This window comes from Mirounga leonina, unplaced genomic scaffold (assembly GCF_011800145.1).
Source record: "Mirounga leonina isolate KUSES-001 unplaced genomic scaffold, KU_Mleo_1.0 Mir_197, whole genome shotgun sequence".
In the NCBI taxonomy this organism is placed as follows: Eukaryota; Metazoa; Chordata; class Mammalia; order Carnivora; family Phocidae; genus Mirounga; species Mirounga leonina.
The window spans coordinates 11,462,693-11,486,696 of NW_023270494.1; the positions used below are offsets into that span (position 1 = coordinate 11,462,693).

A 24,004-nucleotide genomic window follows, 5' to 3' on the forward strand; every position below is an offset into this window, starting at 1 on the left:
GCCAAGTCTGCGCCCCCCGCGGGCTCCGAAATGCCGGGGATACGACACACGGCTTTGTCCCCACGGCAAGCTTGTAACCGGTTTCCCGGGCATCATCCGCCGAGTTCGCAGTGACCTTGGGGTCGGGGACTTCGGGAGGAGGGGCACGGACTCCCCAGCCGTCCGGGTCCCTCCCGTCCTGGGGGCTCTCGGCGGATTAGGCAGCCACGCACCTGTGTGCACGTCGCCAACCGCCAGGAGGGAGATGCGCGCGCGCCCCGACCGGGGACGCTGACTCAGCCCGGCTGCTCACATGCCCTTCGTGCAACGCGGATGCTGTGGCTGCCGCCGCCGCCGCTGCTGCAAAAGGGGGAAAGCAAGGCACTCGTAGCAGCCGGGCCACTCGCTGTCTAGGGCTCACTGCGGCAGTCCCTCCCCCGCGGCCCCACAAGGGGAACCAGGCGCGAGTTGACGAAATGGGGGGAAGTGGACGCTGGAGGAGGAACTCGGGGTTCGCGGCGCCGCGCGCGCAGCTCACACCCAAACTGGAAGGAACCTGTTCTGCCCGGGGCGGACGCGGAGCCGCCGCAGCCGCGAGCGCCGCGCGGGTTTAGCCCCGGCGCCCCCCTCCCCGCCCGCCCCCAGCCAGTCCCCAAATCCTCCAGGCGCGGGTGGACCGGGCGCTGCGGGAAGGGAAGCGGCCCCGGGCCCCCGCGCGCGCGCCCGGCCAGGGGTGCTGGGGGAGAGGTGCAGGCTCCCCGAGCACGCCCGCGCTCCCCGCCGGCGGTGCAGCAAAGCGCCGGGGTCCGGTCGGGCCGGCGCGCAAGGCCGCGCCCGGGGGGGGGGGGCGGAGCTGGGGGAGCGGGGCGGCGTGCCAGGGACCCCGGCCGCAGGGGCGGGGGTGGCCCCGCGGGATCCTGTGGTTGGCTCCAGACGGCGTTACCTTCCGTGACCCCCAGCCCGGGCCCCGGGCGGGCGCGCGCCAGGCGCGGCCCCGGTCCACGTGGGCCGGCGCGCGCGCGCCAGGCCGGCCCCCTCCTTGGCGGCGCTCGGCGCTCGCAGCACATGGTCGGCGGCGGCGCGCCCCCGAGGCCGGCGGAGACCGGCTGCAGCCGGTATAGGATAAGGGATAGGCAGCGACGCGGGGCCGGGGCGCGGGCAGCAGCACGCAGGGTCCGGGCGCAGGCAGCCGGGGTGGGGGGCGGGGGGAGGGTGTGGCCGGGGTGCCCGAGGCGCGGCCGTGGGTGGGGGGCCGGGGCCGGGGCGCTGCGGGCCGGGTGCCCGGTGCTCACCCGCCGGAGCCAATTTGCGGTAGGCTCGGGCCCACGCCCTAAGGGGTTAAACCTTTCTCATGTTACCGAGCGGCTTATAAGGAGGGGGAGGCCAAGCCTCCGCCTTATTGGGAGCCTTTTGGGGTTTATTCTCTTCCCTTCTAACTTGGTGAGTTGGTTTTATTATTTTACATGTTTAAAAGTTTGATTGTGGGGTGTGGGTTTGGTTTTTTTTTTTTTTTAATCTGTGTCGGGAGTCTTATTTATTGATTTATCTTTTTGGTGGGGGAGGCGGGAGGAGACCACTTCACATCTTAACATTTTGGAGAGGTTATTCCGAAAAATATTCTGACAGTTGGGAATGCCCAGGGCCACCGGGATGACGCGCTCTCGCCAGTGTGGGCAGCTGAGAGTTGAATGCCCGTAGCCCTGGCAGTTGGGGTCCGGAAAATAGCTAGAGGCAGGCTTGGTTTGGAGTGCCCCCCGCCCCGGGTTAGGGGCTTCAGGCCATCGGGCGAGCGGGGGGAGCCCGGCTCACCCCGGCGTGGATTTTCCGCATGAAGTTGCCTGCGCGTCACAAGAGCGAAATGTCAGAGGTACCTTCCCCAGGCTCGCGCGCGCGCGCTCTCAGGCTGGCCACTGAGGCAGCGCGAGGGCAAGTGGGAATCCCTGTGCACCCCCCCCCCCTTGGCACAGGCACCCGGGGCAGCCAGCGTGACCCCGCAGAGGGAAGGCACGGATTGCCCTGCAGAGCGCGCGGGTCCTACACCTTGACCGTGCGAGCTGTCAGCGCCTGACGGCTGGTCCCGCTCAACTTCCAAGGTTCCCGTTTGGGGCTGCCAACCGCAGGAAAGCGCCCGAGTGGCTGAGCAGTTCCGTAGTGGCGGAGGATGATTTTGCAGAGGAAATGGGTCCTTTCCTTCAGGGTTTTTTTTTTTTCTTTGCTTTGCTTTTTTTCTATGCTTTAAAAATGAAACCCCCCCACTCTCCCCCGGCAGACAGGTGACAGAAGTTTGTTAGGTGGCACGGAAAATGTCACCCAACGCGGGGGGCGTTAGTCTTAGACAAAGCTCCCCAGAGCCAACTGGGGAAGAGCATTACAACTTGACAACCTGGAAGCTGGTTTTGTTTGCACCGTTAGACACGCCGTGCCATTTCCTTCTTGCGGGAGAGGGTTTCCACCCTGGGAATGAGATTTCTCAGTCATCTTACTGTTGTGCAAATCATAAGACGAGTGTCTCGTCTGCAGAAAAATACCAAGTGCTTATGCTGAAATTTCTAAGCGATGCATCCTCCCATGTCCCAAGCACCATTATGCGGCATTTTTGGGGTCAACAATACATCCTGCCCCAGGGATAAAGAAATATCTCTTCTCATAGTTAAGGGAAGGGTGGCCAAGATAGAGAGTTCCAGTTTGTAAATAAACAATGCAGCCAAGTGGAAAAGCTCCTTCTGTCTTAATGAGTACCACTAACTGTGAGTTTTCCTTCTGTGGTTTCCAAAAATGGACCTTCCTCAGTGGAACTCCTGAGGAGGACACTTAAAGTAGGGGTTCAGGTTTCAACATCATGGTCTTGTAAAATGGGGGAATCGGTGGTAGCCGATGACTCAGAGCGGCTGAGGCAGACCTCCAGGTTAGGCTGGGGACTTTTTTTTAATAGAGAATTCAAACGAACTTCACCTAAATGCAGACTGGTTTTGACAACTGGGGCTGGAAACAACTTGTCGAAAGCTGTTCTCTCTGGGCTACGCCTTTCAGAAGAACAGAGATTGGCAGGGCGTTTGCCGAGAGGCTTGGCTTATCCCAGCAGTCACCACCATTTCGATCCAAAGGCTGCATTTTGGACTTTGCTCTGAACAGACCCTGGACTGACACTCTGATGGTCTATAATAATCCAATATTTTGCATTCTGGATGCCCCCAAATCCAATCTTTACTCAACAAATGGAGTCACAGTGAAATCCCCAGGTAGAGCCGATTTCCGTGCCTTGGCAGAAGCCTCATTTATTTAGGGTTAAGACAACCGAGTACTCACTGGAAATACTCCAAACTGCCCCCGTGTATTTGGTCATTGTATTTCCTTTGGGGAAACATGAGGGTGCAGGTGGGTTGGCTGCCAGGAACCCCCGTTGTAGAATTTTACAGTTGGGAGAGCCCCTCAAGTCCGCGGTGTCTAATCCCTACTCTACAGATGATGAAATTTAGGGATTAAGTGATTTCCCCAAGATTGTGCAGCCAGTTAATGGTAAACAGACGTTCAACAAATAATGCCCAAGGGCTTCAAGACGACAAACCCATGGGCTTTGCCCCAAAGGGCTCGAGAATTAAGAAGGATGAAAGTGTAACTCAGAGCAAGTCAGGCTCAAAAGCTGTGCTAAAACCGCAGATTCTTAGGACAAGGCGAGATCAGAGATGAGGAGCAAAACTCTCCTACTTACCCGCTGACAGCACAAAATCAAGGAGCAAAGTGATTCGGCCCCTCAGGATGCCTCACCAGTTAGACCCCCACGTAGTAAACCAATTTCCCTTTCTGTAAGCTAAGTTCACATCACCAAAAAAACCGAACCAGACGGTATTTTGTATTCTGGAACTCGTAGAAGCTTCTAAGTAACTGAGTTCAAAATTCAGGCCTTTGTTTCTAGCTTTGTGGAGGTGGACACTTTTCAGCCAGTTGGCCTATGGAATGAATGGACGTATGAAAAAGGAGAGGAGACCAGGAAAGGATTTATTCTGCAAGCAGGGACTTCCTCACTTGGCGTTTTATAAGGCTAGAGCAGGGCCCTGCTTCAGCAGCACGCCCAGACTCCTGCTTTGTCTAGGGAACTTTTATTGAGCACCTACTACGTCTGAACACACTGCCAGGCTGTGGGTCTGGAAAGAGCTGCCGATCACCCTTGTAGGCGCTTGGACATGCAAAACACAAGAGTTTCTCATCCAGTATGTTTCAGAAACCAGGTTATTCTACAATTATTCTAGATTGTGGTCTTATACCCTCAAAGCTAAATACAATAGGACATGCGATGTTTTAGGATGATAGAGGCATAACGTTTGGAGGAAGAGTGGGTTTGGGGGTGTCATCTTCCCTTTATGATGTTCCCAGTAATGACAAGGAAGCTTCTGTTGTCCAGAAACCTAACAGTGCAGGTGAAAGTTCTGTTAGGATCTTGCTTCAGGAGAGTAGCACGGATGTAAAGCAAAGTTTACAAAAACAAAGGCATCGAACACCCAGAGGGAGCTCAGAAAGTCCACAGGTGAGAGCAGTCAAGTCTTCCATCTAACCAGCCACCGCAGATCAGGTCTAAGCAGGGTCCAACTACTTTTCACCTCCATTTGCAAGAACCATCTAGCATTTGCACTTTCCTGCTTGCTCCCAGGTTCCCTGGGCCACCAGGTTTGGCCTGAGGAATCAGGAGATTCCACGTATTCAGATTGCGTGCTGAATACAAGAGTATGAATTGCCAAAGCAGAATGGAACCTTAAAGAGCGTCCAGGCCAACCTCCCTTAACTAATGGAGGTCAAAGGAGTTTTTGTCTCTGAAAAGCATTCCTCACAATCTCTACCTAAGACACCCCCTTCTGGGCCTTTTCAAATGATGTCCCTTAGACTGATAAGGCAGGAGCCCGGGAGGCAGGAGACCTGATTCTGGACCCTTTAGGTCAAGTGCCTTCTCTTGGGTTCAGTTCCTCCCCCTTTGCAAAAGGAGTACGATTTTACAATGAGATGGACAAATGAGCTCCGAATCCCCTTTCCGAGTTAACATTCCATAATTGTAACACCACCCGGCTCCCGGTTGATGGGAACCCCACCCCGTGTTGCACGTCCAAACCACAAATCATAAAGGGCAAAGAAAGAGTGAGGTAGGCACCCATCACCAGAAACTTCTGACGATCGATAGGTAAGTTCCCTCTTCACACAAAAACGGCAATCTTGTCCTACATGCAGTCCCAATGTAAAGATTCTGTCTCTTGATCCCGTAGTGGTTTTAGGCTAGAGAGAAATTTCTGTCTCTTTGGGGCCTTGATCAGTTTTATCCCAATATGTCTTTATTTCAGGTTGGTCCTGAGCCCTAAGGTCATCTGGGCACCCTTCTGGGTTAGAACAATCGCGCCAATAGGTCCTTGGGCTTGGTTACCACTTAGCCTAACTGCCTGTTAGAAACGTGCTGAGCTCTGGAAGGACATGGCAAATGGTTTTACTACGCATTTCAGGCTTAGGATTCCTGTCATTACCATCAACAGAGATTTAAGTCCATAGAGACAGAGACCATCCCTCTTGTCTTTCACTGGAGTATCTATCCCTGGTGCCTAGCATAGGGCCTGGCCCCTCATAGGCACTTTGTTGAAAAACTAAATACCAACTGTGTGCAGGGTCTGGAGGTGGGAAGGGAGAAGAAGGTACAAAGAGTTCAAGGCCCCAGGATTTGTTTTCCTTGAGCTTATAATTTAATTGATCAAATAAGATAAACACATATAAGTAAACAATACCCCATTACTAAGGGATACGTATCACACGAAGAGAACCCCCTAGGTGAAGTGGGTCAGAGGAAGTATTGTTGAGGAAGGAAGATTTGATGGCCTGGGGCCTGACAGGTACCTGCTGTAAGGGGGGCACCTAGCCCCCCGGCGGGGGGGGGGGAGGTTAGCGGGAAGGGTGTGGCAATAGACAAGGTGGTTAGGGACGGGAGGGCAAGGAGGAATCCATTTGGACCAGAGCCTGAGTCAAGTCTTAGAACTGGAAGCGAGAAGGCTACAAAGAGAGGGTGGGGTCCAACGATGAAGGCATTGAAAGCCAGGCTAATCCCTGGGTTTTATTTATCCTTCAGAAAGAGGAACGCCACTGAAAAAGACTAAGCAGAAAAACGTCATAACAGTGCAGCATTTCAAAGAGATTAATCGTACTGGACGCACAGAGCCAGTTAGGCTAGTAAAGGAGTCTGGGGCTCCACAAGGAAAAGTCCAAACGAACAGCCTGGTGGGGGGATGAACCAGAAGGGGTGAAGCTAAGGACCTAAGCTGTGGGCTCATACCACTTTCCCCCCACTCTCCCCTCCACCTCTCCCTAGGGATAAACACTCAATACTAGATAGACCCTATTGCTGGGAAGTACTTTTATTTTATTTCTGGTCTTCTCGATCTTAAGCCCAGCAATGTCTCACTCCTCTGCCCCCACTGGCTTCATCTTGGGGGTGCATTTTGAAAGTGTAATGAAGGAAGGGCGTTGCGAAAACCTCATTTGGGGGAGGGCTCCCCACTTCCATCTTAAATCAGCTGTTTTCCACGTTAGGGAACACTAATGGCAAAACTGTTCTGTTGGTGCTCAGCCTACGTCTTGAGGCATTTAACCGGCCTCCCCCGCTTCGCAAGTCAGGAAGGACACGCTGGCGCACATCAAAATGCAGAGGTCTCTCTGCAGAGAGCATAGGCTTTTTTAAGCATCTTATGCCCTATTTCTTTCAACCAAATATTTAACAGTAAAGGACAGAAAGTGAGTACGCTGTCCTTTCAGAGACCCAGGCTACGGTGGGAATGGCACCCTCGATAGGATGAACGCTACTGAGTTAGGTCAGATTTGCTGCTTTTTTAAGACTTACAGAGTAAACTCAATATTAGAGCCTAATCCCCAAACTTGGCAAGTCGACTGGATAGATGGGGTTGTGTCCTCTTATTTTTCAGTTGCCCTGCATTATCGATAAAACCTGCCTTAGTACTTGAACACAAGTTATGGCCAGGAAAAGGACACTCACACATCCTGAAAATTCACCTGTATGCAACTGTATGATTGCAGAGAATTCTTCAATTCAAGTGTTCTAAGACCAGACCATGGACTCATGTATTACTATAGGTATTAATTTGGGGTTGGGCTAAAAACACATCACTGTTTCTTTTATTTTTATTTTTTTACTTTAAAAAAATTATTTATTTTTTATTATGTTCAGTTAGCCGACATATCACTGTTTCAAAGTGCATGTAATTGCAGGGGCTCTGCAAATGAGTGTTAGAACCCAGGGGGGAAGACTCAAGTTCACCCATCCTCCCTCCAGTGTTAAATACAGTGTTTCCCCTTACTAGTGGTGTTTCGGGCACAGGTCTGTTTTGCTCTGATACTTGTTGCAGTTCAAATGGAAAAGCATACTAAGGTCAGGGGTAACTTGGTTAGGTTAACTGGCTGCCCAGAGCCCTGCAAATTTGTAGTGCTTTCTTTGGTCACTGTATTCTAGAGTATTTGTCAATTGCTGATACGTCAAGTAGTGATCAACTTTGAGGAATTTACTCATGCTAAACAAACTCCCAGAAGACAGAGTTCTCACATGTAGGTACATCCACGGGGGACACCAGATCATAATCAGACTGACTGAGCGAGAAACGGGATCGATGATCTGAATGGCTGGTAGCATAGGGTATCTATAGGATGTCACAAACACTTATCCCATAGAAGGTGCTAGATGGAATGTCAATGTCGGCCTCTTAGCCTCCCAGTTTCTAGGCTTCATTTCTGATCAACATGCTTTATGATCAGTTCAAGCTTCCTTTACCTAACTGGTCTTCAAGTTCAAGGTCAGCATCAGTACTTGGGTCTGGTGGCCATTCTGTGTCCTTTGGGCTGCCCCTACGTATGCCGTTCTGATTCCTTTTGTTTGTTTTTCCCATTTATTGTCACAGATGGGAAGTCTTACTTCCCAATTCTTCGGGGCTTCCATCTACAATACAAATACAAAAGAATTTGGAAGTAACACTCCCCAGCTGTGACCATTAAATAAATATGTAACTGTTATCCAAAGACTTTATAGTAACTGCACATTATTTAAATATTCATCACCCTAAGAAATATGGTACTTAGTTTTTGTCTCTTAACGTTGGCTAAAGAGTAGCAGAAGCATCAACCCTATTGCTGGTCTGAATTTTTTTTTTTTTAATTTTTTATTTCAGATTAAGAATGACCCAAAAGACATCACAGCTTTGTTCCAGAGCCAATGTTTATACTCAAGTGCCTGACGGAGGATGGGGCTGGGTGGTAGCTGTCTCTTTTTTCTTCGTTGAAGTCTTTACCTACGGCATCATCAAGTCATTTGGTGTCTTCTTTAATGACTTAATGGACAGTTTTGATGAATCTAATAGCAGGATCTCGTGGGTCATATCAATATGTGTATTTGTCTTAACATTTACAGGTTAGTACCTCTTTCTGTTTAAACAACGTGTAACCATGTACCCCTTTTCATTGGCTTAACTACATAATGGTACCCATCCTGTTTGTGATGAGTTTCCTTCTATGACCTGTGGGCCCTTTCAAGCCTCAAATAAGTAATATGGTTTTCAGGGGTTTGGATAGGCAAGAAACAAGAGGTGCCGAAGGAAAAGGCCTTATTTGCCACCCCGATGGCCTTCAGTGTATACACACATGCATTAAACACCTACTGTACGCACACTCTTAGGATATGGTAGATGACTTTGAGGCCAGCAGTAAACCTCCATCCTGTATAGTCATTTTCTAAAGATGCAACAGCAAAAGCACTTGGCATCCTAGGCTCTGGTCTCATAAAAACATGTTTGGCAAACAGGCTCAGCACATGAAATGTGGGTACATGACGAAGAACGAGGGGGTGTGAAATAGGATATAGTGTAAAGTGACAAGCCTCATTCAGAAGGGATGAATTCCAGACACCTGCTTCCCTAAAGGATTTCACTGGCTAGCCACCGTGCAGAACTCCCACGTCCAACAGCTTCAGAGAAAACGGAGTTTGAGTATAACTTGTAACATGCTCATTCTCACTGGGTCCCCTACGGGCCTGATTCTCACGACGGTCCATCCGTCTGCCAAGGGCCACACCGAGGGCTTCTGAGAAAACACAGCTACTGAACTCACCTCAGAAAGCTAACGGGGCTGACCTTACACTTCCCTGACTTTACCCTAATATCCTGCCAATGGAACTTTTACCTCTGAAGTTTTCTTTCTTTAATTCTAGATAGTTTTCAGCCATAAAATGTCTTAAAAGAGGCAGCTCCCCTGTCCTTTCCTATCGAGTAACAAACTTCTCTTACTACTCCTAATACTCTGTCTTGCAAGCTTCACGGAAGAGTTCCTAGTTCGGGTTTAACTGAGTATTAAGATACTCAATTTTTTAATTGTGGAAAGTTGACTTTCTTGGAGAGATAACTGTTTTTATTTTTTTTTATTCTTATGTTAATCCCCATACATTACATCATTAGTTTTAGATGTAGTGTTCCATGATTCATTGTTTGTGCTTAACACCCAGTGCTCCATGAAGAATGTGCCCTCCTCAATACCCATCACCAGGCTAACCCATCCTCCCACCCCCCTCCCCTCTAGAACCCTCAGTTTGTTTTTCAGAGTCCATCGTCTCTCATGGTTCATCTACACCTTGGAGAGATAACTGAAGTGAATTAGAACTAAAATTTTACCTTTGGTAATCTAAATAAAAAGAAAATGCCAAAGCTTTGCTTTGAGCTCTTTTATACCAAAAATAATACAGTCAATAAGAAATGTCCAGTTAATACTATTATACCAGAAAATAAGTCTCTTAAATGCTATTATTATAGTAGTTAATGCTTTGAGCCAACATACTACCTAAAGCTGATGAGAGTGGTTTCATTATGAGCTATATTCAATATTGGTTTATATTCTACTAACACAGAATTATATATGCACCAACCCCAGCAAAATTTAGTCCTTTTTCCCCCTCTATCCAGCATGTTTTATGTTGTGCTTTTATCCAGTTCTCAAAGGTTCCCTCATCTCTGTATATTCAAGTCAGTATCAGGGTCAGCCTAACTAACATACCACCAGGAAACGAATTTATCAGACTTAAATGTTCTTCAGGATATGGAGTATAGAAGCTAAATGAATGATAATCCCTCAGCCACTCGGTATTATCTGTCCTATGGCTATCCTCCTTTTGGGGTGTTCAACAGAGAATTCACTATACTTTCATATCATTTTCAGAAAAGTCAAATGAAACTGAGCTAGAAACTGACCCAAAATGGAGCTTTTTAAAAAAAGAATCCAAAGCAGTGACTGTAGAAAAAGGAAACGATTCAAGCCATCATGGGAAAGCCCATTTTTATGACAGAATAACATACATTAAATGCATATCTAACTTTATAGGTGCTCATGGTGAGTTTACATCACTTTCATCTAAAAATATTGCTATAAGTTTTACACTGTTATTCTGGCTTTCTCTTTAAGAAGCCTAAAAAATACACTGTCCGGTTGAGCAAATATAACCATTGTGTAAAATGCATTATATATCACACATCATCTTTTCATGTTCAAGACTTAAAAGAAGGAATCTTGTTTTTTAAAGATTTTATTTATTTGAGAGAGAGAGCGCACATGAGAGAGCATGGGGCGGCGGGCGGGGGGGCAGGCAGAGGGAGAAGCAGACTCTCCCCTGAGCAGGGAGCCCCACACGAGGCTCGATCCCGGGACCCTGAGATCATGACCTGAGCCCAGGCATCCCAAGAAAAGGAATCTTAAGAAAGCTAACACTTATGCCTTTGGAGTTAAAATATCACATTATGGAGGCCCCTGGGTGGCTCAGTCGGTTGAGCTTCTGATTCTTGCTCTCAGCTCAGGTGCTGATCTCAGGGTCATGGGATCGAGTCCTGCGTCCGGCTCGGTACTCAGTGCGGGGTCTGCTTGAGATTTTCTCTCCTTCTCCCTCTGTCCCTCCCCCTGCTCTCTCTTTCTAAAAAATAAATAGAATAAATAAAATCTTAACATAAGAAATAAAATATCACATTATGGTCCTTATCTGCAGCTCCCCTTTCTGCTGTCCTGAGCACCCGTTTCGGACACCGTCTGGTGGTGGTGGCAGGGGGCCTGCTTGTCAGCACGGGAATGGTGATGGCCTCCTTCTCCCAGGAGCTCTACCACATGTACATCTCAATAGGCATCATATCCGGTAAGTGTTGCTCCCGGGCTCGAAAGAAATACCCAATCTGAAGACCAAGGAAGGGGAAGGAGGGTGTGCAGCCCAAAGAGTACTTCTGTCTCCCTTTCTCTGTTGTTGTTTTTTTTTTCTTTGAAATTAATAGTGTCCCAGATCAGTGGTTCTGAACCAGGCTGGATGGACTCCAGGGGATATGGGAACCTCCTCTCAGTGCCCCAGAGTTTCTTTTTTTTTTTAAAGATTTTATTTATTTGACAGAGAGAGATACAGTGGGAGAAGGAACACAAGCAGGGGGAGTGGCAGAGGGAAAAACAGGCCTCCCGCCGAACGGGGAGCCCGATGCGGGGCTCGATCCCAGGACCCTGAGATCATGACCTGAGCCGAAGGCAGCCGCTTAACGACTGAGCCACCCAGGCACCCCTGCCCCAGAGTTTCTGACGGGCTTTTAAAAAATATATATTTACCCATGAGAAAGATAACTTCTCTTTTGCATGAGTTTGCAGCCAAAAGGCATCATTTTCATAAAGTAAGATGTGAATTTCTTTAGCGGGTATTTCCAAGTGGAAATGCGAGGCTTCCAGGACATAGGGGAGGGTGCAGCAGGAGAACTCTTTTCCCTTTAAAAGGAGTCCACACGTTACTTACAGATGATATACGTGTTTAGTGAAGATTCGCACTTTTCATATATTTCTGCACTTAACAAAGCTCATTGATTTCCAAATACAAGTCTTCTTTAAAAACTATATTCAATAGGGCGCCTGGGTGGCTCAGTTGGTTAAGCGACTGCCTTCGGCTCAGGTCGTGATCCTGGAGTCCCTGGATCGAGTCCCTGGATCGAGTCCCTGGATCGAGTCCCGCATCGGGCTCCCTGCTCGGCAGGGAGCCTGCTTCTGCCTCTGACCCTCCCCCCTCTCATGTGCTCTCTCTTTCTCATTCTCTCTGTCTCAAATAAATAAATAAAATCTTAAAAAAAAAAAAACTATATTCAATAATAGTCTGTCCATTGTGAATTATAGAAATTGTTTTAATGCAGAAAAATAGGGGGAAAAAAACAGAAAACAGTTTTATACTCCTAGCATCCCATAAACAATGGTTATAGCTTCTCTAGACCTCTAATGAAACCTATTTTATTTTATTTCATTTTTTGTTACAGCACCTTTTTTTCCAGAATGAAATTCTTGGCTCCCAGAACTTATGATTTAAAAAAATAAACGCCCCTCCCCCACCAAACAGTTTATAATGGCAGCTTCTATTTCCCCTTTTGCTCAGGAATTATTTCGGAAATGGACTGTTTGGATTTCCAAGAGATTAGATTGTCTGGTTGTTAACTTTTTTGGTATTATTTTCAAATTGTTATGCACTGTGACCAAAGTCCATGTTGGCACCTAATCTTTTGCAAAAGCAAAAATGTCTTTTTGACATGGCACAGAATATAAAAAAACTAAGTCATCCCTAAAAGTACATACATACATACGTAGGTTAAATTAAATACTAAAACAAAAATAAACACAAAAATCCCAGATCTTTGAATGCACCCTTCTGGGATCAGTCGGTACGTGGTTCTGACTGCTCTTTCCCGCTTTCTTTCAGGTTTGGGATACTGCTTTAGCTTCCTACCAACTGTCACCATTTTATCTCAGTACTTTGACAAAAAGCGCTCTGTGGTCACTGCACTTGCTTCCACGGGAGAATGCTTCGCGATGTTTGCTTTCGCCCCAGGTAGGCGGACTGCGGTAGTCCACAGGGGCCGATGGGCTGGGGGAGGCCGCTCAGCTGCTCCTGCCAACAGTCGGCTGAGGGCTGACTTTAACTGTATTCACAGGGAAAGATTATTTGCCTTCTCTCCTCCAGCGCATTTGTAGGATCTGTCCTCCCTAATCCCATTTTAGGATTTCAGACACTGTAACACTAATCCAAGTTGACATAAATAGGAAGATCCAAGACACATATTCAGTGAGAAGCCCTGAAACATCCGTTCCAAACAAAATAAATAAGATAATGATTTGAGATTATTCATATTATTTCTCTCCTTCGTTAAACGTGGATTTAAAATATGCTAATGAAGTTAGTTCAACGTGGATTTAAAATATGCTAATGAAGTTAGTTTTATTATCTGTGTGTGGGTAATCTCACAGCAAAAAAAAAAAATTTTTTTTTGAGAAAGAAAGAGAGAGAGCACACACGTGCATGCTCATGCACAAGGGGCAGAGGGAGAGGGAGAATTTCAAGCAGGCTCCACGCCCAACCAGACGTGGGGCTCAATCTCACGACCCTGAGATCTTGACGTGAGCCAAAATCAAGAGTCGGACGCTTAACCGAATGAGCCACCCAGGCATCCTCACAGCAAAATTTTATCCCTGGTTTTTTTGCTACCTCAACATCAGTAGGTGAATTACACTCTAACAGGTAGTGGACGGTTAACCTTGGAGACCCAGATTCATTTCTTTGCCATTTCTTGAAGAATGTGTCAGTGGATTACACTGTTCAAAGGAGATAATGTAGAATTATTTAGGGGTGACATGTCCTAATGTCTGAAGCTTTTCACATGGTTCAGAAAAATGAATGTGTGTGTGCATATAAATATATAGGAAGACGGGCAGAGAGAGAGAGAGGAAATGTTAAATTAGTGAACTTAGGCAAAGGGCAGACGAAGCACATAGGTATCATTCTTTCTGTTTTGCTGTCCACTTGAAATTTTTCAAAATAACATGTTGAGGGGAGCGTCCGTGCTCTGTGAATGTCCTGAGGGTGGAAACTGTATCTTGGTCGACTGTTCCTGAGCACAGGGCATCTCCCTGGTACCCGGTAGGCGCTCAAGAAGTGTGAAATGGAGAAAGGAAGATTGCACCCAGTTTTGCTGGATGAGTGTAAAGCTTTTCCAAATCCCCAAGCCTAGGGCGCCTGGCTGGCTCAGTGAGTAGAGCTTGCAACTCTTGATCTCTGAGTTGTGAGTTCAAGCCCCACGTTGGCCGTGGAGCCTACTTAAAATAGATAAATAAATAAATACCAAAAAAAAAAGTGCAAAACAACCCTAAGCCTAAAATATTTTGCAATTGGAAGTTTGCCACATGAATGGGAAGAATGGGAGGCATAAAAACATGCTATAAGAGTAAATGCCCCCTCCCCGCTACTTCTGGATACCCAGCTTAGCATGTCTTCGTAGACATGCTCTCAAAGAATTAGACTATAATAAAATCCTACTGAATATTATTTAACCTTTCTGGGTTGATTACGAAGATTACTTTCAGGGTCTTGCGAGGCCTGCATTATTCAGTTGTCACTGTGGGGCTTTATGCTTCCTCTGGCCGTCACCCCAGCCTCACCTTCCCATATCCAGCAGCCGAGGACCCTGGTCAGCAGCTGAGGACCCAGCTTCCTAGCAGGAAGGAGCAGGACTCGGGTAGTTAAGGACAGTCTGCCGAGCAGAAACCGTAGAACCCTGGCATCACCTAATTCTGGGATAATTATGAGCTTTTGGGGTCTTCGTTTATCTTTTTACTTAACCCATCACTACTAAGGATCATGAGTGCAGGGACAGTGATCGAGCTCAGAGGTGGGAAATTCTGTTTTTAAAAGGCCAGACAGGGCGCCTGGGTGGCTCAGTTGGTTAAGCAACTGCCTTCGGCTCAGGTCATGATCACGGAGTCCTGGGATCGAGTCCCACATCGGGCTCCCGGCTCGGCGGAGAGCCTGTTTCTCCCTCTGACCCTATCCCCTCTCATGCTGTTTCTCTCTCTCTCTCTCTCAAATAAATAAATAAAATCTTAAAAAAAAAAAAAGGCCAGACAGTAAATACCGTAGACTTTTAGGGGACTATGAGGATCTGTCAGAACAGCTCAGATTTGCGGTCACGGCCAGAAGCCGCCACTTGGCCCATTAGCCGAATGAGCGTGACTGCATTCCAGGGGAGCTTTATTATCAAAGACAGGCGGTGGATTGGGTTTGGCCTGCAGGCTGCTATTTGCCAAACCTGCAAGTAGGTCACCAGCCGATTTCATGTCTTAGGCCTCCACCTGGCAAAACGCACCCTCCAAAGCTCTTTTGGAGACCTCGGGCCACCAAGTGTGGCTTTATCGCTAACCATCACTGCGCCCATTTTCTCTTTCCCTGAATCCTAAGAGCATCAACATCTAGGATAGAGGATATAGGGCAGGTGGGCTGCATTCGCACTGCTGAGTAAATTTTTACAGCAGTCATGACAAGTCTGAATCCCCATTTGGGCTCGGTATTCTCCCCTGGGTCTTGAGTCTGTTTCTGACCTTCGATTTTATTTCCTCTCCGCTCCCACCTTATTCAAGCAATCACGGCTCTGAAGGACAGCATCGGCTGGAGATACAGTCTCCTCTTCGTGGGCCTGCTGCAGCTGAACATCGTTGTCTGCGGGGCGCTCCTAAGACCAATTATTATCAGGGGACCAGGGTCCCCGAAAGCAACCGCCCACGAGAATCGGAAAGAAGTGCAATATATGCTCGAAAATGAGAAAACACGCACCTCAATAGACTCCATTGACTCAGGAGTAGAACTAACTACCTCACCGAAAAATGTGCCTAGTCACGCCAACACAGAACTGGGGCCGAAGGCCGACATGCAGCAGATCCTGGTGAAGACCAGCTCCAAGCCCAGCGATAAGAAAGCCCCTTTATTGGACTTCTCAATCTTGAAAGACAGAAGTTTTATCTGTTATGCATTATTTGGTCTTTTTGCAACACTGGGGTTCTTTGCACCTTCCCTGTACATCATTCCCTTGGGCATCAGTCTAGGCATTGAGCAGGAGCGAGCTGCTTTTCTGTTATCCACAATGGCCATTGCCGAAGTTTTTGGAAGGATTGGAGCTGGTTGTGTCCTCAACAGAGAGCCCATTCGCAAGATCTACATCGAGCTCATCTGCGTCATCTTACTGATGGTGTCTCTGTTTGCCTTCACTTTCGCGACCGAATTCTGGGGTCTCATGTCATGTAGCATCTTTTTTGGTTTCATGGTTGGAACAGTAGGGGGTACCCACATTCCGCTGCTCGCCGAAGACGATGTCGTGGGAATCGAGAAGATGTCTTCTGCTGCTGGTGTGTATGTCTTCATTCAGAGTATAGCAGGACTGGCCGGACCACCCCTTGCAGGTAATTTAAATACACAAAAAATACGTACCCTTGTCTACTCTTGCCTTATGAATTGTGCTTCTTGTTAGAGTTTAAAAAAAAAAAAAAGACTGCTTTTTATAGTCCCATAGAATTTCAGAGCTGGCAGGATTAGAGATTACCTGAGCCAACTCTCTTGACTTACATATGAGGAAATTGAAGGTCAAAGCAGGGCAGCTAACAATCATATGGTAAATGAGTGACCAAGTCGGGATTAGAACGCGCGTCTGCGGTCCAGGCTACCCTGGGCTTTTTGCTAACATCTTGCCTTGGCTGTGCTAGAGGGGACCCCATCCATGTATCACCCCATTACCCTCTGACTTTGGTACAGCAGCCCCGAGGGACTTTTGTAAGTCACCTGCCCTTCTAAGTAAGGAAGGGTATGAGGGAACTGGGCACAGAGCACACTCTGCAAATACTTACTTGATTACTACACAATATTTCTTGTAGGAAGGACTTGGGTGTGCTTCATACCTTGGCCCTGAATAGGTCCTCAAAAGTTATATTACGAGGGAAACCCTACAACATTTTAAAAGATCCCTGAAGTGAACCCAAGTGAAAATAATAAGGCTCTTCCTTCTGTTCAAAATATTTCCTTCTCAAAGAAGCATGCAGGGGCGCCTGGGTGGCTCAGTCATTAAGCGTCTGCCTTCAGCTCAGGTCACGATCCCGGGGTCCCGGGATCGAGCCCCGCGTCGGGCTCCCTGCTCGGCGGGGAGTCTGCTTCTCCCTCTCCCTCTGCCCCCCCCCCCACTGTTCGTGCTCGTTCTCTCTCTCTCTCAAATAAATAAATAAAGTCTTAAAAAAAAAAAAAAGGCAGCATGCCTCTAACTGTCCCAAGTTTTGTTCTCCACGAGGACAGATTAGCCCATGAAGAACATGCTAGCAACACAGTGGCCTCCGCCGTATTTGTCCTGACTTATTTCTTCTCCCCAGTCCGGAAAAGATGCCCACCTTCCACGCTCCTGGCTCTTTAGCGAAAGCCGAGAAGGCGACGAAGCCACGGAGAAGCGTCTGCCCTCGAGGGGAGCCTGGGTGAGCGCGGGGCTGTGCCCATGTTGTGCCCGGGTCGCTAACAACTGCCGTGCTCTCCCCCAGGTCTGCTGGTGGATCAGAGCAAGGTTTACAGCCGCGCCTTCTATTCCTGCGCGGCCGGCATGTCCGTGGCCGCCGTGTGCCTCGCGCTCGTGAGACCGTGTAAACAGGGACTGAGCCAGTGTCATCCTGCGGGCCAAGGACAGGCGGAGAGTCCTCGCGGGAAAGCTCCACGGGACATCCCCGAAGACTTTCTCGAAATGGACCTTGGCAAAAATGAGCATAAAGTCCACGTGAAAATGGAGCCAGTATGACAGGCTCCCCAGGAAGGGCCACCACCCCGTCGGCTGGGGGGGGGGGACACAGGGAGGTACAGGGGGCTCGCCACTCTCCCCAGTTTTATATCTGCATTTTAAAGGGAATGTACATGAGAATACCACCAACGTCCTTTTTTTTTTTTTTAACTTTTTAAGTTTTCCTTTTTTGCTTGTTTCTTAAGCCAAAACAAAAACAACCCAGCACTCTTCTGTACGTAAGTCTGGTTGCATTCGGTAGCAACACAGAGATACAAAGAAGGACCCTGTGGCTCACATTCCAGTTTTAAAATGGTGACGCGAATGGGTAAAGTGGTTTTCAAGAGCTCTCGCATGTGATCAAAGGCCGTCTTACGAAAGGACAGCGAGCCCAGGTCACTGAAGTGAAGTTGGCCACTCCAAACAAACAAACAAAACTTCAATCATTTTTAAAATTTCTCGTTTTCAGAAATATGAGCAAATTGCTTAACACCCCTTGGAAAACCTGAGGTCTCCGTTCACAAACAGTGGCCTCTCCGTTTTTCAAATATTCCGTGGGAATGAAGTACAGTTTAAGACCAAACATTTGGCGAATAAACAGAAATTAAAAAAAAAAAAAAAATCTGTAACTTGAACTTCATCAATGTGAAGATTACCATTTCTTTTTATGGCCAGTCATTACCAGAAGTATTTCAACACAGAAGATAGAGAATGGCATTCAAAAATGCGTTTCCTGTTGCTTTTAATTATTCAGAAATATGTGACGGTAGTGTCCTTAATTTAAACCTCTATTTATTATTAAGTTATTCTAGGATGATTAATCAAAAGAAATAAAATCTGAGACCTAAGCATCATTTTTACCTCCTTTTTGCAGTCCTTTCAATGCCTCAAACAATACGTCTTATCTTGTAAAGTCACTCTCATAAGAGGGCCAAGCTGTAATGATTCTTCAATTTGATTCAAGGCCACCTCTGCTATTTGAAGGGGAAAAAATAATCGCCTTAGCTTTTTAAAATAATTTGTTCTATCACCTAAGAATACTTGAGGATCTCCTTTGATCGGAATTATATTTCACTGAATCGTTGAAGCATTTCTGATTTTTTTTTAACAGCTAACTGTTGAAGCATTTCTGTATTTCACATGGGGTAGCCGAGACATGTATTTTTGCCATCATAAGTTACAAGTTGCGATTTGCATCGTACATAAACCTTGATTGCTCTTAAGTTGCCAGAGTTATCGGGTAACTGGTTGCTGTTGGTTTGTTTTTTGTTTGTCTGTCTGTCTGTCTGTTTTTGGAATTACACTACATGTATAAGTATTTCTCCTTTTCTCATTTTTCTGTAAAGAGGGCAAGTGTGACTACTTACTTATATGTACTGAATCTCACTCTCCAGGCGATGGTCGCTCGCTGCTCCATCTTTTATTCATCTTTACTGTTAATTTATGACAACTCAGGGGGAAAAATATAACAAGCCTAGTTTGGTTACAGGTACACACAAGCTTGAATATTTCTCTGCACTGAAATGCAAGTGGCAATAGCTCATCACCACCTGCTACATTTTGTATAGCATTTTATCAGCCATAGAAATAGGACAATCTGGAAAACTCTGGGGGGTGGGGGAGAAAACGACAAAGTGTCTGTCGCAAACAGACACACCTAAATCAAGGTGGATGTAGCAAATCTCTGTCACGGCTTCAGAAGGACTTTGAGCGTGTGGCGGTTTTGCAAACTTCCATAACTTCAGCACTTTACAACATTTTTTACTATGAATGTTCAATACAATTGAATATTTATAACTGATCTCTGAGCAACCAGCTCTAAGTCCATTCTGTTAACTGCATGAGAAAAAAAAATGTATGCCAACTTAAGTATGTCAATAATCCGGTTTTAAATGTTTGGAAGAAAATCAAAACAGGATTGCTGATTTGTTCTGTATTCGTGACATTCTGGTACTTCTAGATTTGCAATAAATGTATGGCTTTTTTTATGTAGAGACTGATTAGTTTTTTTATAGGCTCCTCGGCATTCGTTGTTTGATCCAACTCAAGTTATAAAAGCTCAAGGAAGATTCACTTCAAATAAATTTTTTTCACTTTTCTGCAAAATTTTTTACCTCTACTGGAGACACATACCCATTTCCAAGAAGGGTTTGTTGAACTTGGTTGTTTCTTAATGAAAAGTATATGAATGAAATGAGATCGTGGTCACCACACAGTAATAGCTAAGCCTATCAAAAGTAATAAATAGTGAAGACTATCTATATCCAGTTATGGACTAGTCCTAAGAGCTACTCTAACCTCTAAGTGAACAGCATACTCTCCATGCCAGGGGTCAGCAGACTTGTTCTGGAAAGGTCCAGATGGTAAATACTTAAGGCCTTGTGGGCCATGTGGGTTCTGTCACAACTACTCAGCCCCACGGCTGCAGTGTGAAAGCAGCCAAAGACAAAATGTAAAGTCACGAGCATGCCTGCTCCAATAAAAATTTAGTGATGGATACTGAAATTTGAATTTCATCACGAAATACTATTTTGATTTTTTTTTCAACCGCATAAAAGTGTTTAAAAAAAAAAACAAAACAAAAACCCTATTAGCTTGTGGTCCGGAAAGAAAAACAGGCAGTGGGCTGGATTTGGCCTGCGGTCTGCAGTTTCTGACCCCCTGCTCCATGCATCTGCGACCCTGGAAGGCGCAGGGCCACCAGCAGCACCTCTCTGAAAAGGAACGTCCTGACCCATAGGAAAGGATCATTGTGGTCAATGTGGCTTTTAGATCATAGGTGCCGGAGACAGGAAAGATCAAACAGCTGATGGCACGTTAATTACAAGTTTTCATTTCCTGGGATTAAAGAGATTCTGCTCCAACCTTGTTGACTTAATAATGTTTCAGTCTAAATGAAGACTACTTCCCTCCCTAAAAGTAAAATTATTCCAGTGGTAAAAATGAGTTAAGATCATGTGCTCTTTTAAGACAAATGCACCCTTTGTGGATACAATGTTTCCAAGCCTTTCTAACAAAGTTACCAGTTTTGTCCTCCTGTAATGTGTAATGTACCTTTTGTACATTTTTTTTGTCTTTCCTGCAGCTTAATACCTGATGATAACCTAGAAAATAGGACCCGTGTCAGGGTTCCCATGGCCCAGTTATCCATTCAAGTCACCTAGAGGTATTTATTACATTTAGGTTTTCGTACTCTTTCTCAAAAATATTCAAAATCAGAAACAATCATGAATGCTTATTTTAAAAAGCTCCCAAGTATCAGGCTCGCTAACAGGGATTTAAAGTTCACAGACCATTGCTTTTAAAATTTTAAACGGTTATAAGGTTTACTTGAAATGACCAAGTTATTTATTTTGGGGGAGGGGGCAGCAAAGAAAGGTTTATTGAGCGATAGGAAAGTGATCAAGTGATAGTACAAAGGAGGGAGGGGACGCGAGATGGTTGCCAGAAACGACAAATTTAAAGACAATTCAGACTTGTTATGTCCTAGAAGGTCAATCCTATAAGTACAGTAGCATTGAGAAAAGAGAAGCTGGACTTGTTTTCCGATTCGTCTTTGATAGAGATGTTAATCAAAGGAGGGCTGCAATCACCAACAGGTGGGCCAGCCGCTGTATAAGCAAGGAAACTAGCTCCCCCTGGTGTTCAGCTTCTGTAAGGACTCCCCGGGGTGCAAAGAAGAAAAGGGCCAAGTTTCAAGAACACACAACTCTGCTTTTCAAGGGAGAAAAACTCTCACATCCAAATCAAAATTACTTCAGTGACCATGCATTTCCTAGAGGGAAAAGTGGACAGCAAACGTGATATTCCAGAAATCTATAAACGCCTTTTAAATAGAGCTCAGCAAATATTATGGAGAGAAAATACACACTGTAGCCATGGATTTATATTATTTAGATACCTTTCCAGCAACTCAAGAAAAGCACGCCAACTGTCCTAGCAACCTACTCCCCTGGAATTCAGGCAAAACTGTAAGCACCTTCTCTACACTGACAGTTCCTGTTCTAGGATCCGACTGTGCAGCTGAGCTCCAGACTCACACAGGCCTGTGTGACAGCACCTGGCGCCAACTAGGCATTTCCAATTTCACATGTCCTCAGCAGAACTCTTGACCCTCCTCCCCAAACCTGCTCCTGCACAAATCCTATTGACTTTACTTTCTAAATATACCCAGAACCTGCTTTTGCCAATTCTACCAGTACCCCTGATCCAAGCCAGTATCGTCTTAGCTGGATTATTGCAATCATCTTCTAGCTGGTTTGCCCAATTCCGCTATTGCTTTGATTTTCCTGTTTTAATTTTCCATAGAGAAGCCTTACGATAATCCTTTGAAGGCACAAATCAGTCACGACCACATTTAAAACCTAAAATCCCTAACAATGGGTTCTTCGTGAACTTCCTGCTCTTTCTTTCTTCCTTGCTCCCTGATACTCTAACTGCACTGGCCTTCTTCTTGTTCCTTGAAAACACAAGCCTCATGCCTTAGCATTTTCCCCTAGTCCACCCTTCCCTTTGACGGGTGCATGATGTGACCCTGCAATTTGGTCTCCTCCAAACGTTCCTGAGGAGGCATTCCTGACTCTCCTATCCAAAACAGTCCTTGTTTCTACCCTTTACTCTGAAAACAAAAGAAAAAGTTATACAAGTATTTGTTTTCATTCATTAACCAGGTCTCCTCCATTTGCACCTTAAGATAGTGGGTTTTTGTTTGTTTGTTTACTGCTACTTCCCAGGCTTTGAGCAGGGCCCCGCACAGAGTAGGTGGTACTCCAAAAAATACTGTCGAATGAATGAATGAGTTCATTTCTCATTGGCTTTTTCAAGAGGAAAGAACATGGTATTGATTTACAATTACAGCCCAAGACAGTCTGGTGCTGCTAGAGAGCAGCTGGGTGGCCCCGAGACACTGAAAGCACTGTGATCCAAGCCTACTGTCCCAACAGCTGAGGATGGGTCTCTAAGTGCCGTCAAGAGTGCTGTATGAGCCAATCAGCTGTAAGGAAGAAAACATAGATCCATCGGAGACTAAACAAACAGAGGGAAGGAATTATCCGAGGGTAGGTGTGCAGATGGAGGGCTCAGTTTTAACATATTGCTGGAGCAGATTTTGTTTTAACTTAACCTATTTTCTAGTAGTCTTTTTTTTTTAATGCCTCCATGGGTAGCAAGTGCTTTTCTGGATATTGAGTCTCTTTTTTGGTGCTAAGGCAGAGTACATGGACTGATTTCTCTGACTTTGAGCAACCCCAGATGGCCCCACTTGAATAGAAAAGAAGTTGAAAGAAAGTTTAATCTTGTAACTCTTCTATAAACAATCTGGGAGGGGGGAAAAAAAAACCGGTTAGGTTTCTGGCTCCTGGTATTTTACTTATGAGGTCATGCAGCAGAGGGAAAACAAAGCAGAATTCGTCATTAGGGAGACTTGGACCCGGTCCATCTTTGCCATTGGTGCTACTGAGAACAAGTTTACTTCGCTACTGCAGGCCTGTGCCTTCACATGTGAAATGAACTGAGCAAGATCCACATTATTAACACTCTACAGTTCTGCATTCCAAAAATGAAAACGCGTTTAGAGGACAGACCAGGCCCTTGGCAACCGGAGACGGTAAAAAAAAAAAGAAAAAGAAAAAGAAAAGAAAAGAAGAAAACAGGGCCGCGGGGAACAAACAGCAAGATCTAAAAGCCGGTCCCTCGATTCGGACTCCGTAGAGCGTTCACATCCTCTCGGCCTGAAGGCCAACTCTCACGGTACTGCCACAAGACACGCAAAACCTTTTCCTCCAAAAAGCCTTTCCTGTGAATTCCTATTAATTCACCCTCAGAGGTGCATCTTGCCGTGAGCAGCAGGGATCGGTTCTAAGCTAGAGCGGCGCGGCCCGGCCCCGTGAGCCCCGTGAGCCCCGTGAGCCGCGCGGGGCCGTCGAGCCCGCGCCGGGCGGCGCTCCGAGCTGAGAGGCGCTCTCAGCGGCAAGTGCACACTGGAGTTCGGACACCTAGAACGAGAGCTGAACGTAAACTCTCCATTCGTGTCGACCACAGGTTGAAAGGGTAGTATTTCGGACGTACTGGACTAAATTAGCACGTGTGACTAAGCCTAATCGCACGTGCCCCTCGCGGCACGCGCGCACGTGGCTCCCAGAAGCGTTAAGATGCCGTCCGCGGCCCGGCTCTCTTCGGGGCGACGGCGCTGCTCTAGCTCAGGGGCCAGAGCCGCGCAAGGGCTCAGCCGCGGCCTCCGGAAGCCAGCGCCGCGCCCACGCGCCCCCGAGCCCGCTCGCTCGCACTCACTGCGATCCTGCCGGGCTCCCCGCCGCTCCGGCGCCCCTCGCCCGGGAGGCTGCGCTGCGGGCCGGGGGCGCGGGCCGGGGGCGCGCGGCGCGGGCGCG

At 46.9% G+C, this 24,004-nt stretch overlaps 2 protein-coding genes across 2 annotated transcripts in view; one reads left to right on the forward strand and one right to left on the reverse strand.

Moving 5' to 3' along the window:
* Positions 1 to 17,462, reverse strand: part of ARSG (arylsulfatase G) — a 94,693-nt gene extending 77,231 nt beyond the window's left edge. The window contains exon 1 of the mRNA XM_035026183.1: positions 17,245 to 17,462. The gene's annotated coding sequence lies outside the window, so the exon portion shown is untranslated. The remainder of the gene's footprint in view (positions 1 to 17,244) is intronic.
* SLC16A6 (solute carrier family 16 member 6) lies at positions 1,331 to 17,669 on the forward strand. Its single transcript, XM_035026185.1, has 6 exons — positions 1,331 to 1,419; positions 8,178 to 8,416; positions 11,027 to 11,170; positions 12,749 to 12,877; positions 15,457 to 16,272; positions 17,389 to 17,669. Exons 2-6 carry the CDS (start codon positions 8,185 to 8,187, stop codon positions 17,637 to 17,639), a joined length of 1,572 nt encoding a protein of 523 aa, XP_034882076.1. The 5' UTR covers positions 1,331 to 1,419; positions 8,178 to 8,184; the 3' UTR covers positions 17,640 to 17,669.
* The last annotated feature ends 6,335 nt before the right edge of the window (positions 17,670 to 24,004 follow it).

Excerpts from the sequence above, each read along its gene's own strand:
- SLC16A6 (XM_035026185.1), top strand. The coding sequence starts at position 8,185 with ATGACCCAAAAGACATCACAGCTTTGTTCCAGAGCCAATGTTTATACT. Across the intron at positions 8,417-11,026 it reads ATTTGTCTTAACATTTACAG|CTCCCCTTTCTGCTGTCCTG; the intron begins GTTAGTACCTCT and ends CCTTATCTGCAG. Across the intron at positions 16,273-17,388 it reads GGCCGGACCACCCCTTGCAG|GTCTGCTGGTGGATCAGAGC; the intron begins GTAATTTAAATA and ends GCTCTCCCCCAG.